The sequence below is a fragment of the Lepidochelys kempii genome, chromosome 14 (genome assembly GCF_965140265.1).
Source record: "Lepidochelys kempii isolate rLepKem1 chromosome 14, rLepKem1.hap2, whole genome shotgun sequence".
NCBI classification, from domain to species: Eukaryota; Metazoa; Chordata; order Testudines; family Cheloniidae; genus Lepidochelys; species Lepidochelys kempii.
In genome coordinates this window covers 28,681,997-28,698,492 of record NC_133269.1, presented here as the reverse complement: position 1 = coordinate 28,698,492, position 16,496 = coordinate 28,681,997, and the positions used below count along the sequence as shown (strand labels likewise).

The following is a 16,496-nucleotide window of genomic DNA, read 5'->3' as shown; positions in this document are numbered from 1 at the left end:
ATGATCCAGATCAGCTGGGAGGAAGAATGTAATCAGAAAAATTTGAATGATATTTGCAGATCATTTAAAAACATCTTACTAGGTGTCCGAAAAGCCACAATCGTACAATCAAGGCAGAAGGCCACACTGGTTAAAAAAACAACTTGGTTTAATGCGGAAGTGAAGGCCGCTGCAAAAAATTATATATATATATTTATATATATATAAATAAAACAAATGGAGAAAAGGGGAAGTTGATAGTCATACATATAAAGCAGAAGTTAGGAATTCTAAAAAAATTAAAAAAGGAAGCCAAGGGACATAAGGAGAAATCTAGAGTCATTAGAGTCAAGAAGGAGCTTTTAAAAAAAATATTAGAAACAAAAAGAATCATGAGAAAGGTATTGGTGCATTAGTAGATGGAAATGGCAGAATTATCAATAATAATGCAGAAAAAGCAGATATGTTCAATAAATATTTCTGTTCTGTATTTGAGGAAAAAAACGTCATCATATGGTGGTGACAACACATTTTTCATTCCACTAGTATTTCTGGAGGACGTTAAACAGAAGCTACTAAAGTGATACATTTTTAAATCAGCAGGTCCAGGTAACTTGCACCCAAGAGTTTTAGAAGAGACGGCTGAGAAGCTTGCTGGACTTTTAATGCTGATTTTTCAATAAGCCTTGGAGCACTGGGAAAGTTCCAGAAGCCTGGCAGACAGCCAAGGTTGCAACAATTTTTAAACAGGATAAACAGGATGACCTGGGTAATTATAGATCTGTCATTCTAACTATGATCCTGGGCAAGATAATGGAGCAGCTGATAAGAGACTCAGTTAATAAAGATCTAAAGGAGGGTAATGTAATTAATGCAAATCAACGTGAGTTTATGGTAAATAAATCCTGTCAGACTAACGTGATATCTTTTTGTGATGAGATTACAAGTTTGGTTGGTCAACATAAGAGCAGCCATACTGGGTCAGACCAAAGGTCCATCTAGCCCAGTGTCCTGTCTTCTGACAGTGGCCAATGCCAGGTGCCCCAGAGGGAATGAACAGAACAGGTAATCATCAAGTGATCCATCCCGTCACCCATTCCCAGCTTCTGGCAAACAGTAATAGGTAATAGTGTTGACACAATATACTTAGAAATCCAAAATGGTATCAAATCATTCTTTGGGAGAAGTAGCACCCAATCAATGTTTGCAAATGAAGGCCTCTATCTAGAAATAATTTAAACAAACATTTAATTTGATGTAATACAAGTATTCCTATTCATACCAATGCTGTGTGTTTCTAGGTAGTCAAATACATATATCCTGTGTCGCCAACTCTCATTATTTTATCATGGCAATGGCAATGTTTGGTATTTATCTGAAGGCACAAGCTTCTGGAATCAAGGGATTGATTGATAATTGTCTAGATGGCAGCCAGTATCAAGTGGAGTGCCCCAAGGGTCAGTCCTGGGGCCGGTTTTGTTCAATATCTTCATAAATCTTCATAAATGATCTGGAAGATGGTGTGGATTGCACTCTCAGCAAATTTGCGGATGATACTAAACTGGGAGGAGTGGTAGATACGGTGGCAGGTAGGGATAGGATACAGAGGGACCTAGACAAATTGGAGGATTGGGACAAAAGAAATCTGATGAGGTTCAACAAGGATAAGTGCAGGGTCCTTCACTTAGGACGGAAGAATCCAATGCACCACTACAGACTAGGGACCGAATGGCTAGGCAGCAGTTCTGCGGAAAAGGACCTGGGGTGACAGTGGACGAGAAGCTGGATATGAGTCAACAGTGTGCCCTTGTTGCCAAGAAGGCCAATGGCATTTTGGGATGTATAAGTAGGGGCATAGCCAGCAGATCAAGGGACGTGATCATTCCCCTCTATTTGACATTGGTGAGGCCTCATCTGGAGTACTGTGTCCAGTTTTGGGCCCCACACTACAAGAAGGATGTGGAAAAATTGGAGAGAGTCCAGCGAAGGGCAACAAAAATGATTAGGGGTCTGGAACACATGACTTATGAGGACAGGCTGAGGGAACTGGGATTGTTTAGTCTGCAGAAGAGAAGAATGAGGGGGGATTTGATAGCTGCTTTCAACTACCTGAGAGGTGGTTCCAAAGAGGATGGTTCTAGACTATTCTCAGTGGTAGAAGATGGCAGAACAAGAAGTAATGGTCTCAAGTTGCAGTGGGGGAGGTTTAGGTTGGATATTAGGAAAAACTTTTTCACTAGGAGGGTGGTGAAACACTGGAATGCGTTACCTAGGGAGGTGGTAGAATCTCCTTCCTTAGAAGTTTTTAAGGTCAGGCTTGACAAAGCCCTGGCTGGGATGATTTAGTTGGGGATGGGTCCTGCTTTGAGCAGGGGGTTGGACTAGATGACCTCCTGAGGTCCCTTCCAACCCTGATATTCTATGATTCTATGATAATTGCAGCTTTCATTAAAAGGACTCTAGCCTTCCTGGTTAAGGAAAAAAGCTGGAAAATATTAAGCTAATATACCCTATAAACACAAAAACACAAACAAATAGAACCCAAATGTATTTATTTTTTAAAATATCATACTTTTAATGCATGACTGATGATTTTTGAATTCTTGGGGCTGTCTAATACTATAAATAAGTTTAGTAAAAATACTATAGAATGTGGCCTTTCAGAAGGATTTCACAGAAGAAAGTGCAGTACTCCTCATGAAAATTTGGGAAGTCATTTCTATGCACAAGTGGTGATGTGTCAAAGATAGAGGCACTAGATAGAAGGGCAAAACAGCAATTGCAGAAATCAGTGCTCATTGGTGCATCAAATTAAACTGCAGATGTTTTGAGAGCAGTCTGAGAAATCTATACGTCTTAATAACATTTGATCACAAAGAATACATTTGTGCAACAGGATAAAAATACTGCAAATTTAGAAATAAATCTGGTATGGAAATTTTATGTTGGGCCATGAATGCTCACAAAATTTGGGTTGGGGTTCAGGAGGGATTGAGGGGTCTTGGGTGGGGCCAGAAAAGAGGAGTTCAGGGTGCGGGAGGGGGCCCCAGGCTGGGGCAGAGGGTTGGAGTATGGGGGGTGTGAGGGCTTCGGCTGGGGCTGCAGGTTCTGGGGCGGGGCTGGGGATGAGGTGTTTGGGGTGGAGGAGGGTGCTCCAGGCTGGGACTGAGGGGTTCAGAGGGCAGGAGGGGGACCAGGGCTGGGTCAGAGGCATGGTGGAGATCAGGGGTGCAGGCTCTGGGTAGCACTTACCTCAAGCAGCTCCTGGAAGCAGCGGTATGTCCCCCCTCCGGCTTTGGCATGGCCAGGCGGCTCTGCGCGCGGCCCCATCCTCAGGCACCGCCCCTGCAGCTCCCATTTGCTGCAGTTTCCAGCCAATGGGAGCTGCAGGGTTGGCACCTGCGGACAGGGCAGCACACGGAGCGCCCCAGCTGGCCCTAAACATAGGAGCCAGAGGGGAAACATGCTGCTGCTTCCAGGAGCTGCGGTGCACAGAGCAGCCTCTGACCCCACTCCCCGGCTGGAGCGTGAAAGCGGGGCAAGCCCCAGACCCCACTCCCCAGCAGGATCCTATAGGCCAAAGTTTCTCAACTTTTCAGGTTGGCGACCGCTTATTCAAAATAAAAAATGTTTACAACCCTCCTCCCTCTTACACGTACTACAAGAACAAAAGCGTATCCATGATAACTATCATAAACCTGTAGAATTTGTGTGTGTTGTGAGAGGTCAATAGAGAATACATAGCCCAAGCAGTAGACACTCATGCTTTATAATACAGGGATCCTGCTTCAATCCCTGCTGACAACCTGACCAGAAAAATACCCAACCCACAAACAAAACAAACACCCTCAAGATCCTTTCGAGATGACCCCTAATCAGCCCAACTCTCATTCAGTTCAAAAGCTCAGCACAATGGGGCCCTGATACTGCTGGGCTATTTGGACACTACCGCAGTGTAAAGGATAACAGTAATGAATAACAATGAGCCTCATTTCCCCCTTTTTTAATTTCTCATCATCACTCCTCCTGACTTGCCCCAAAATTTGTTGGACTGGATCCTCAGCTGGTGTAAATTGCTGTAGATCCATTAAAGCCAACACTCGCAGATCTTGCTATATCTTGACTTTGTATATCACATATATCTCGACTTTAGCAAAGCTTTTGATACGGTCTTCCACAGTATCCTTGCCAGCAAGTTAAAAAAGTATGGATTGGATGAACGGACTATAAGGTGGATAGAAAGCTGGCTAGATTTTCGGGTTCAACAGGTAGTGATCAATGGCTCAATGTCTAGTTGGCAGCCAGTATCAAGTGGAGTGCCCCAAGGGTCGGTCCTGGGGCCGGTTTTGTTCAACATCTTTATTAATGATCTGGATGATGGGATGGATTGCACCCTCAGCAAGTTCGCAAATGACACTAAACTGCGGGGAGAAGTAGATACACTGGAGGGTAGGGATAGGGTCCAGAGTGACCTAGACAAATTGGAGGATTGAGCCAAAAGAAATCTGATGAGGTTCAACAAGGACAAGTGCAGAGTCCTGCAATTAGGACGGAACAATCCCATACACTGTTACAGGCTGGGAACTGACTGGCTAAGCAGCAGTTCTGTAGAAAAGGACCTGGGGATTAAAGTGGATGAGAAACTGGATATGAGTCAACAGTATGCTCTTGTTGCCAAGAAGCCTAACAGCATATTGAGTTGCATTAGTAGAAGCATTGCCAGCAAATAAAGGGAAGTGATTGTTCCCCTCTATTCGGCACTGATGAGGCCTCATCTGGAGTACTATGTCCAGTTTTGGGCCCCCACTACGGAAAGGATTTGGACAAATTTGGAGAGAGTCCAGCAGAGGGCAACGAAAATGATCAGGGGGCTGGGGCACATGATTTACAAGGAGAGGCTGAGGGAACTGGGCTTGTTTAGTCTGTAGAAGAGAAGAGTGAGGGGGAATTTGATAGCAGCCTTCAACTACCTGAAGGGGGTTCCAAAGAGGATGGTGCTTGGCTATTCTCAGTGGTGGCAGAAGACAGAACAAGAAGCAATGGTCTCAAGTTGCAGTGGGGGAGGACTAGGGTTAGATATTAGGAAACACTATTTCACTAGGAGGGAGGTGAAGCACTGGAATGGGTTACCGAGGGAGGTAGTGGAATCTCCATCCTTAGAGGTCTTTAAGGCCCGGCTTGACAAAGCCCTGGCTGGGATGATTTAGTTGGTGCTGGTCCTGCTTTGAGCAGGGGTTGGACTAGATGACCTCCCAAGGTCTCTTCCAACCCTAATCTTCTATGATTCCTGTGTACTATAAACTGGTGTCTCCCCATGTGAATCAATGAGGGCAGATCCCCACCTGGTGTAAATTGATGTTGCTACACTGGAGCCAATGAGGTCAGATTCCCAACTGGTGTACATTAGCCACTCTTCATAGGAGCCAATGGCTCAGAACTCGAGGGTATATAAAGCTGTGTCACTCCATTGAGTCAGAGGCACTAGATCCCAGATAGTGTAAACAGACCATCACTCCAGTGGACTTGGCAGAGCTGGGTGGATTTACACCAGATGGATTTCTGGCCATTTGGTTTGTAATCAGCCCCTGCAGCAGAGATCTAAAACAAAGCCATTTTGTCCATTACACCCCAGCTCTGGGGCCAGTTCAATTTCATATATACTATAGTGCAAGAAACTGCTACCTGTAGGCATTTGCTACATCAGGTAGCAGTGTACTACAATAGCAGTTTCTTACAATCTAATGTATCAGTAACTGCTACCCTACAAGGAGCAGTTTACTACACTACACCGGCAGCTCCCAGGGCTGTCTCCGCCTCCTTAACAGCCCTCCCGGCCTTGGCCCATCACTTCTCAACCACCCTCCATGACAGCCTGGGTGAGTCCATCCCCAGCTGCTGTGAGAGCACCCCTCCAAGCCAGTTCCCTGCCTGGCACCCCCGTTCTCCTCAGGGGCAGCCTAGACATGCAGCAGTGTCTCCCCTCCCCCGACACAGCAGGTGGGGATGAGGAGACTCCAGGAGATTGAGGGGGTAACTTTAGGGCTGTAGATTGTTCCCTCTGGGACCACAATGTAAATAGCTGCAGGGCTGGTGGGTCCCGGTCCTGCAGCAGGGGCAGATCGGCAGAGGCCCTGGGTGTTTTTCACCTTCCTCTGCAGCATGGGGCACGGGGCACTTGCTGGAGGATTCGCTGCACCTTGAAGTCTTTAGACCATGATTTGAGGACTTCAGTAGCTCAGACCTAGGTCAGGGGTTTGTTACAGGATGGGTGGGTGAGATTCGGTGGCCTGCGTTGTGCAGGAGGTCAGACTAGACGATCATAATGGTCCCTTCTGACCTTAAAGTCTATGATTCCTCTGGGGCTCGGTTAGCCTCTGTCTGGTTCATTTGCGCTGGAGGTTTCTGTCTGTCTAGGCAGGAGAGAAGGAATCTGGCTTTATCCATCTTTAATTGACCTACGCCAGGAGAACCAGGGAGGGGTTTTTAGTAGCTGTGGCCACCAGAGGGCCCTGGCTGCTGCTAAGGGAGGGCTGGTGGCTCTCTATGCTTCTCTCTGCCCGCCATTTCCGGGGCTGAACTTCCCGGGTCAGACGCTGCCGCCGCCTCCATCGTGAGCCGGGAGCCCGGGCTGAGCCGCTGCCGCTGCCCAGCGGGGTGTGTGCGGGGAGAGCCCTTCCCCAGCGCCCCTCGGGGCCCAGCCGCGGGGACTTTCTCCGGGGGCTGGAACCAGCCCCGGGCTCTGCCGACACCAGCCCCTGAGCCGGAGCCTGCAGGTGAGGGGACAGACCCGGGGGAAGGGCCGGGGCCGGGGGGGAAAGTGACTCTGCACCAACGGCCCCCCCCTCGCCCCGCTCCGCTCCCGGGGGGGCGGGGGTCTGCGAGTCCCAGAGCTGCTGCTCTCCCTGACCCCCCCGGCTCTGCCCCCCTGAGCGCCTGCAGGAGCCGAGCCGAGCCAGCGCCGGGAGAGCGACCGGCCTGGGCCGGGCCAGGGACCGAGTCTCCCAGCCCGAGAGGAGAGGAGGGGAGGGAGATGGGGGGAGAGTCCGGCAAGGGCAGCAGGAGCAATAGGGGGGAGGGAGGCTCCCAGCCTTGCCCAGCTCCATTCACCGCAGACGCAGCACCCCGGGCAGACTGACTTTCCTGAGACAAGGTGAGGAGCAGGAAGAGGAAAAACAAGTTCTTGCCTTTGCCTAGTCCCTGCACTGCTGGGGAATGTGCTGCCCTGGGGACAGTGTCAGGGGGATCCCCAAAGTAGCTCTTTCGATTCTGAAATTGTGGGGGCCAAGAGCAATCAAGAGATCTTCTTAGTAACTTCCTGTGCCCAGATACACAAAGGGGCTGGGGTGTTGCAACGCTGAGCATCATAAAGGCCTCCTGGCATGTAGCCAGTCACTGGAGTAACAATGGAATGCACACAACTGAGTGAGGTGCCCACGCTCCCTGTACAGTGACTGGGCAGAGATAGGGGCCTAGGAGTGGGATCCACAAAGGCCCCTATGCTAGGTGAGCAGCTGCTTGAGCTAGCCCATGGAGATGCTGATGACAGGGATGTATCCAAAGCCCAGCTCTCTCTCAGAGATAGGGTTCAGACTGCAGGGCGGCACCTATCCCTGTTCGGGAACTACAGGTGGGATATCCTCTTCAGGAGGCTGGTAGGTCAGGTGCCTATTGTGGTTCTTGTGAGGCACTTAGGCAGCTGTTGAAATCCACACACAATAGACTCAAGCAACTCCCCAGCCCTGCAGAGTGTGGAGCTGCAGGGAAAGAGCCTGGTGGGAATCAGGGTGTGAAATGCATTGAAGCACCTTTGGAAATGGCCCCAATTTCCCTTCTCGCCCTGACAGGCTGCGGAATAGGTCCCAGTCCAGGTTATCCCACATTCCTGAGTAACAGGGAAGGGACATGGCTGCAGTGGAGCTGGTGACCTTTGAGGAGGTGGCTGTGTATTTCACCAAGGGGGAATGGGCTCTGCTGGACCCGGGTCAGAGAGCCCTCTACAGGGACGTCATACAGGAGAATTATGAGACCGTGACCTCGCTGGGTAAGGATTCGTGCCTCCTCGGGCATTCAAAATTGGTGTGTATGTGTGTCTCAGAAGCATTGGTGTCAGATTCTGTGCAGGGTTCTTCATGGGTCCCTCAGATCTCAGGGGGATCTGCCCCGATAGTCCCAAGCTCCTGTCTGTGAAAGACTGTGACCTCCACACACACCCTGTTAGGAGAGGAAATTCAGGGACATAACAATCATGCTACTCTTCCCACAACTGAGGTTTTCAAGAGGGACAGGTTCCCTGTATCCCTCCCCCCCTTCCTAGGGGATGTTCTGTCCTTTGGTGCCTCTGACCCCTCTGCCGTCTGACAGATGAACACGAGTCTCATGCCTCAGCCCTGCCTAACTCCCCAGCAGCCAGATTTTCAAATGTGCTTTCTCTCTGTCTTGCCTGTGGTCTGCCCCAGCCAGCTGTGTTAGCGGGAGGCCCCGGATGTTCTCGATTCTCTTCCACCAGCCAGGAGGGGCATGGACCAGAGTCACGGGGCTGGGTCCAGTTGCTGCTAATGCCTACAGGGCCACCTCCTATGCCAGCATGCTGAATTCGTGGAAGGAGGGTGCTGTTCTTGGTGTTTTTTCTTGGACATGCCTGAGCCTTCTGAAATGATGGTTCCTTGCAGGGAGAAGGGCTGGGTTCTGGGGCAGAATGAGGGTGGAGGATGTGATTCATGGTCTGAATGTATTCTGTGGGGTAGCTCTCTACATTAGAAGAGAGGGGAAAGTTGGGTTTTGGTTCAGGATGCTGTGTGGGCAGAGCGGGTCTCCTAGATGGTGGGGGAACGTCTTCAGCCCCTCTCTGGGCCTTTGCAATCCTGCCCTTCTCTGAGGCTTCTCAAAGAGCCTTGTCCCCTGCTCCTGGATTAGGCGACTTTGCCAGTGGCTGGTGGGGGAACCCAGGCTGCCCACTACTCCAGGTGGCAACCCAGGGACCCTATAAACAGCAACTACATACTACTGGGGGAGGGATAGCTCAGTGGTTTGGGCATTGGACTGCTAAGCCCAGGGTTGTGAGTTCAATCCTTGAGGGGGCTGTTTAGGGATCTGGGGCAAAAATTGGGGATTGGTCCTGCTTTGAGCAGGGGGTTGGACTAGATGACCTCCTGAGGTCCCTTCCAACCCTGATATTCTATGATTCTATGCTCCCTGTTTTCCCTGGGCCTTTGCCCACCTGGGCCCTTTACCTCCCTAATTACAGTCTCAGTCTCTCTCTCTAGTTCCAGTAAATGCAACCTGTCAAGGTCCTCTGGCCAGAGCAGAGCCCCTGTCTTCACCCATCTGGTCCCAGCCAGGTACTGCCCCACTCAGCCCCTGCAGCTCCTTTTATCTGAGCCTGGTGGGCTCTGACTGGCTGCTTCTCTGTGGCCTCTATAGGCAGGCCTGGAGGACCCACCTTTGCTGGTCCTTTCCTGGGGTGGGGTGTGGTAGGACTATGGAGCCTCTAGCAGGGGGCCTGGAAGGGTCTGGTGCACCCATCACAGAGACAATCTTCACTCCAAAGAGCTCACAGTCTTAAATAATGACTTCCTGTTCTGCTTTTGTTGGGGAGGGACATGGGTGTGTGGGGAGGCGGGAGTTGGTGGTGATTTTCTAGACAGTTAATGCATGGCTGTGATGCTTCCAAGTCAAAGCAAGTAGAAATATTGGAAACAAATGGTTCCATAGAAAATCAAATCAAAACGTGCCTTCTAGAGCCGGGACTTAATTAATTAACACGATTCTCTCCTGTCCAGTAAAGTACAGCTCACCCAAAGTCCTTGCAGCACTTTACAGCCAGGCAGGCTGTGATCCTTTTCTCATAAGACAAGTGCGTGACAGTTTGCCTCCTAGCTGAAGGATTCAGAGCATCTCTGTGCACTCCAAGATAAGCCATATCAGTCTGTTGTCTTTAGTCATAAACAGGACACTCCCTGCTGTTTTTTCTACCTGTGGATTTCCCCTCTCGTAGACTTCACAATTGCTCCATTTCACACCTGGCTCAGTACGCGAACAGCCATATGGTGTGAGGCATATGATACATAAATGGCCAGACAGGGAGATCGGTGACAGTTAGCTTCTGTCTGAAAGGAACATTTCTGAGGTATGTCTCCTCCCTGGTGACCTGCCTTAACTCCAAGACTCTACAAACATAACTTTTCAATAAAGATATGTAATTTCTGTGATATTATCCATAGACACGTTTCATGCTGATGATGACCAGTAGCCTACTGGCCTTTGGTAGAGCCCTCATACACCTATCTGCCAGTGAACTGTTATGCAGATCTCTGCCCCTGGGGATTCTTGTACAATCCTGTGCACCCTGTGTGTCCTCACGAGTTGGTATTGAGAGGTCCCTTAGTCTCACCCTCCGTGTTCCTGGGGCCCTGCAACAGCTAGCGCAGGGATGGAGAAAGCTAGTGATGGATTACACACGAGCAGGGAGAGACGCTTCAGAAGCAGGAATTCATGTAAACCTTACGCCACTATGGCTGGTTTAGGAAACAGATTTTTAATTACCACAGCACCTGCCCTCTCCAATGGGCATCAGGGCCGATTGTGCCATAATGGTACTTATATGGGTCCCCGTTACCACCGTGTCTGAGCATCTCGCAGTATTTAACATATCCCTTTGCCCCTGTGGAAGAGGGAGCTGCTATTACATGTGTTATATGCATAGGGGACTGAGGCACAGATAGTCTAGTCTAGACGCTCACATGGTCACCCAGGAAGTCTGGCAGAGCAAGAAACTGAACCAGATCTCCTGAGTTTGAGGCCAAATCCCTAACGACCCCCTTCCTGTCACTCTGGGAACCGATATTCACACAGGAAGAGACAGCCCCTGCTCCCAAGTGACTTCCATCTAAAAAGAGAAGACAGATGGAGAGTCGGTGTCTTTCTCCATTTCACAGAGGGAGAGTGGGGACCAGAGGGATTAAGACTGGAAATTTGTAAGGGGCCTAGACACTGCAGTCAGTGCAGTTGGATGTTTAACTCTCTTGGGTCCCTTTGAAAGCCACAGCCTTTATGAATTAGATGCTCTCATGTCTTGTAGAGTGATGCTCACTCAAAATCCTTTCAGCATCCCACAGCCCGGCTGGCTGTGACCTGTGTTCTCTGTAAGCTGTGCACTTGCGCAGCCGCCCAGGAGAGATTCAAACGCTGCCCAGCTGATTTGCAGAGCATGCACACCCAGCAGCATATGTTCAGGTGCCCCTCCTCCATGTTGCTCTGTCCTGCAACTGCTCTTGGGATCCTCCTGTTGGCTGTGTGGGGGGTAGGAGGGAAGGAGGGTGCTGGTTTTTGGGTGTTCCCCTGCCCCTGTACCCCATCTCTGCAGAGCAGGGAAGAAGGGACACAGCCTGGCTCAGCCTGCACTGTTTCTGAGATTTCCCCAGCAACTAGCTCAGACAGTTTCTGTGTCTGTCTCACACACTCACAGTCTCTCTCTCTCTTTCACACTCACCTCCCGACACATATTGTATTATTGTTGTTACTTCTTGATACTTCCTGCAATGCACATATATTCTCTGTAATTTTATTCTTTCAAAGTGTGTTATTTTAGGGTTTTGACTGGTCTATGCATTTCATAATTTTTATCTCTCTCTTACACTTAAATTTAATTATTCGAGTAGTGAGTTCTAAAATGCCTAACCTGCCCTGGCTGGAGTAATTATCCCTATGGTAACTTTTAAAAATATATATATTCTATCTAGGATTTTTGTTTCTATTGGTGACGCACATCCGCGCATATCTTGGTGCACATGACAAAATTTATTCTGCACATGGATGGAAAAAATTAGAGGGAACGTTGGCTGTGACCCTCTTTCCTTAGGACAAACACGCGGTTAGCTTGGCTCCTTGGTGAAGGATCCTGTGTGTTTCCTTGTGCCCCCAGATATATGCTAACCATTCTGTGTCTTTGCCCATAAACAGGCCACCCCTCTGCTCTCTCCTAGATTGTGCAGCCTTTCAACTGGCACCTGGCTCAGTCTGCAGATAGGCCTCCATTGCAAGGCAGACAATGCATGTATAACCACAGAGGGAGATAAGTGTCCGTAACCTCCTGCCTGAAAGGAGCCTGTCCAAGACATGTCACCTCCTGGTGACCTGCCCTAACTCCAAGACCGTAAATTACACATAGTTGTCAGTATAGACACACAACTTCTTAAATACTATCCGCACATACATCTCACAAGGGTTACAGTGACTAGTGGGTAACTGGTTTTCAGTGGAGACCTCACCTGCTGCCCTCTGATGAGCAATTATGCAGATTTCTGACCCAGAATATCCCTGTAAAACCCTAGGTATACTCTGTGCCCTCTGCCAGTTGACACCAAGCGGTCACTGGGTCACATCAGCAAGTCAAGGTGTAAATCTACAGCACCTTACCGTGCTCTAAATAGGTGTGCAGACCCTGCTTCTGCACACTAAGTGACTGAGAGCAGTACCTCAAAGCACACTACAGAACTTTCAGTGCATGATAGCAGGGTCCACACAGATAGTTAGTGCACAACAGCTGATGTGCTTCTGTCACACTCTGCCTTACTGACCAGGTAGACAAGCCCCCTGTAAAATCTTCCTGTTCTAGCTTGTGTTCTGGAGGAATATGGGCATGTGTGTTGCAGGGGAAGGAGAAGGGAATAATTGGCAGCAACAGAGCCTTAGTAGTAGCCCTGATACCTAGAGAGGGTAGCAAATTTTCTTAGCTCCCCAAGGGAATAAGTAAGGCCCTTTCCCTAGGCAGAGTGGATGAACCTTTGCTCCAGACAGTGTCTCATGGTGTCCTTTACGATTTATAGCCCAGTCCCTTTAGGGTGGGCGTGGGGAGAGGAAGTTGCCCCTGTGGGTGGGCTACTCATATCCTGGATCTGGAAGTATAACAGCACTGACCTTAATGAACAAGATCAACACTTGTTTCCTTGCTCACCAAACAGGATGTCCAATTTCCAAACCTGATGTGATTTCCCGCCTGGAACTAGGGGAGGAGCCATGGGTCCCTGATCTCCAGGGTTACGAGGAAAGGGAGATCCCGAAAAGTGCCCATATGGGTAAGGAATTGACTGAACTGACTTAGAAACCAATTTCTGTATTCTTGTGACAGACATCACTCGTGGGTTTTCACCAATTGTATCTGGCCTTTTAGTCCCTCTCAACATCCATATTGTAATGGAATGAAGGCAGAATTGATCTCCTCTCTCTGCCTCTAGTCAGGAAAGGTTTGGGGAGGAGAGTCAGATACTGATATTTCCATCTCCCCACCACTTATTCTGGTTTGTTCCCCCCTTTCTCATTCCCTTCTCTGAGGTTCCCTTTCCCCCGGCACAGGGACTGACTCCTGTCTGGATTCTCTCTCTGTCCCAGCAGGTGAGGAGATGGTGAACAAGAATAAGGAGGAGAACCCTCAGCAGGAAGGTTCTGAACAACTGGAGCCACATGGGATGGCATTGGGAAGAGCAGAAGGAGATGTTTCCCAGAGACCTGAGTGGGGAGAAGCCCGTAAGAGTCAGCGCTGGTCAGAGAGACAGCAGGGAAACCACCAAAAGGAAAGACAGGATAAATCCATGCAGAATATCAGAGGAGTTGGAAAAATCAAAGACTCTGTTCAGCAGAGAGTCCCCCCAGGAGAGAGACCTCACATGTGCGGCAACTGTGGGAAAAGTTTTCCTTGGAAATCATTCCTTATTATTCACCAGAGAATCCACACAGGAGAAAAACCTTATAAGTGTCCTGACTGCGAGAAAAACTTCAGCCAGCGCTCAAACCTCACCAAACATCAGAGAGTCCACACAGGAGGGAAGCCTTACAAATGTCTCAAGTGTGGGAAAAGCTTCAGTTGTAGCTCAACCCTCACTGCACACCAGGTAATCCACATGGGAGAGAGACCCTATAAATGCCATGAGTGTGGAAAAAGCTTCAGTGATAGATCCACCTTCAGTACCCACCAGAGAATCCACACGGGAGAGAGACCCTATAAATGCCTGACCTGTGGGAAAAGTTTCAGGGATCGGTCAACCTTTAATAAACACCAGAGAATCCACACGGGAGAGAAACCACATAAATGCCCCAAGTGCGGGAAAAGTTTCCGTCAGCTCACGCAACTCGTTAGGCACCAGAGACTCGACACAGGAGAAAAACCCTACAAATGTCTGACCTGTGGGAAAAGCTTCCGGGATAGAGCCACCTGTAACGAACACCAGAGAATCCACACGGGAGAAAAACCCTATGAATGCCCCGAGTGCGGGAAAAACTTCCGGTACAGCTCAGCCTTTATTAGGCATCAGAGAATCCACAGAAGACGCAAACCCTAGTGTGTCCTGACTAGGGATAAGTGAAGTGAGTAACACCTTTGCTGATTCCCATGAACGTCAGCAACTCAGGCCAGGCCGGAGGGGCCATATACCGGGGACGTGGAATAGTTAAAGCAAGGAATGTAATCACCTTTCTGGGACAGAGGCATGCAGAGGAAAAGGCTGAGATAAGATTTCCACATTGTGATGGGAATTTGATTATTACTTCCTGAGAAGCTCTGAACATCCGCTGATCAGCTCCTACCCACGATCAGCCAATTCATTTAACAGTCTAGGAGTGCTCTTGGATTCATCACTGATGCTGAGCTCTCACGTAGCATCATCCACGAGTAATGCTTTCTGTAGTTCCTGGTTGGCAAGCAGACTCCAGTCCCTCCTAGTGGGCAAAGACCCAGCCTCAGTTATTTACACCTTCACCACTTCTTGCATGGAGTACCGCAATGCTACAGAACTGCACTTAGGAAACTCCAACTAGTACAGAAGCACTGCAGTGCATCTCCTCAGCTACACAAGCTACAGGGAGCCCATCACACCTGTCCTTGCTCCCAATAGTGGCTTCGCATAGAATATTGAATCAAGTCCAAGGTCTTAGTCCTTATCCGTGGAGCTCATTGTAGAGATCTAAAAGACTGCCTTAAGCTCTGGGATCGAGACTGGGGTCGAAAACTTCACCCCTCTGGACAACGGAACTCTCAACAATAAGGGTAAAGCTCGTGTGTTCATGACACAGGTCTCTCTTATTGGCTGGTCTGAGACTGTGGAATGAACTCTCCAAGCAGCTAAGGACCGTCTCAAACCTTACTGCCTTCCATGCCAAATGCCAGGCACGTTTCATTGACCTGCATTCTCTAACTTAAATGCACAATGCCATTTATATAGACAAAAAAAAAAAAAAAACCCCTCCACTGAGCACATACCTCATCCTGGAGAGAGGATAAGAGAACAAACAGCACATGAAAGATGTTAAGTTATGTGATTAATATGCTACTTGGAAAGTGCTCAGATATTACAGTGATTAATGCAGTTTTATAGCAGACCACCAGGTCTGCATTATAATTAAGGTTAAAGCAGCTTTCTATGTATAGTTTGACTCTTGTAAGTGGTCTAAAATCTGCACCATTACTTGGATTGCCATGAAATGTGGTGTGCCTTCTCAGGACATGGGGTGGGGTTACTGATCCAAATTTGGGGTCATTGAACAATCGGTTCCTGAGTTACACTCCCCAAAAGCAGTTTTTCTTAAGGTTCATGGATTCTACCAATTTTCTTTGCACAGAGCTAGGGATGAAACCAAGGAACTGTTTCTGGCACAAGAGTCTCAGTCACTCTAGGGCTACTCCCAGAGAATGCATGGACTGGACCACCCCTCTGGGGGAGTAAAGCTGAAAACAGTATTAGTGAGTTTAGCTCTCAAGTTAGGTGTGCGCGTAACGCTCCCACACCAAATGGATCTCACTGTGCATGTGCTGTCTGAGAGGCCACGGGGGTTGGTAGCCAGCTGTAACGTTCAGCAGCTGTGTGGCTCTAGGCAAAATGTTCTGGTGATTGCTCCAGTGTAAATTCAAACCCAGCTGTTGGTAGAAATCTGTAGGGAAACATCAGAGGCATCTTGTGACAATCAGCCTCTATCAAAGAGGGTCTTTTATTTTATTTTGGGGAATTGTAATCTGAGTGCAGCGGGAGATTCAGAAGGCACTTATGCTATTTTTGAAAAGAAAATAAATTACACATGTCATTGCTGGGAGGGGAAGGAAGTATTAGGGGGTGGAAGAGTGAGGGGAATAGGGAGAAAGGGGTTAGGGGCTGCAGTAAGGGGAGGAGGGATAATTAGAAGATGGTAGGGGACAGTGTTCTGGGGGCTCAGGTCAGGGTGAGGGGATGGGGATTAGGGGGACTGGAAAGGGAGAGGTTGAACCCTGGGAAGGGTGAGGTGGAGGAGGGTGGCAGGGCAGGAGGCAGGGAATAGGGGTGGGGGCACCTGTCAGTCCCACATTCTCCCTCCTATGTTTGTACCAGGTTCAGGGGCTCCTTACACCTCTGGGGTGTCTGAGCCCCTTTTCCTGCCCATGTGTGTATGCCAAGATCTGGGGGAGCCCCTTTTTTCTACCCGTACATGAGCCAGGATCTGGGGGGAGATTGTCCGTCTAGGGATGTCGGAGCCAATCTCCCAGCTACCCATGTGAG

At 49.0% G+C, this 16,496-nt stretch overlaps 1 protein-coding gene across 1 annotated transcript in view; it reads left to right on the top strand.

Moving 5' to 3' along the window:
- The window catches only part of LOC140898105 (uncharacterized), a 59,202-nt gene extending 43,117 nt beyond the window's left edge, over nucleotides 1–16,085 (top strand). Inside the window, exons 10-12 of the mRNA XM_073311556.1 lie at nucleotides 7,873–8,020; nucleotides 12,939–13,052; nucleotides 13,366–16,085. Of these exons, the coding sequence (XP_073167657.1) occupies nucleotides 7,873–8,020; nucleotides 12,939–13,052; nucleotides 13,366–14,312 (1,209 nt within the window). The 3' untranslated portion in view covers nucleotides 14,313–16,085. The remainder of the gene's footprint in view (nucleotides 1–7,872; nucleotides 8,021–12,938; nucleotides 13,053–13,365) is intronic.
- The last annotated feature ends 411 nt before the right edge of the window (nucleotides 16,086–16,496 follow it).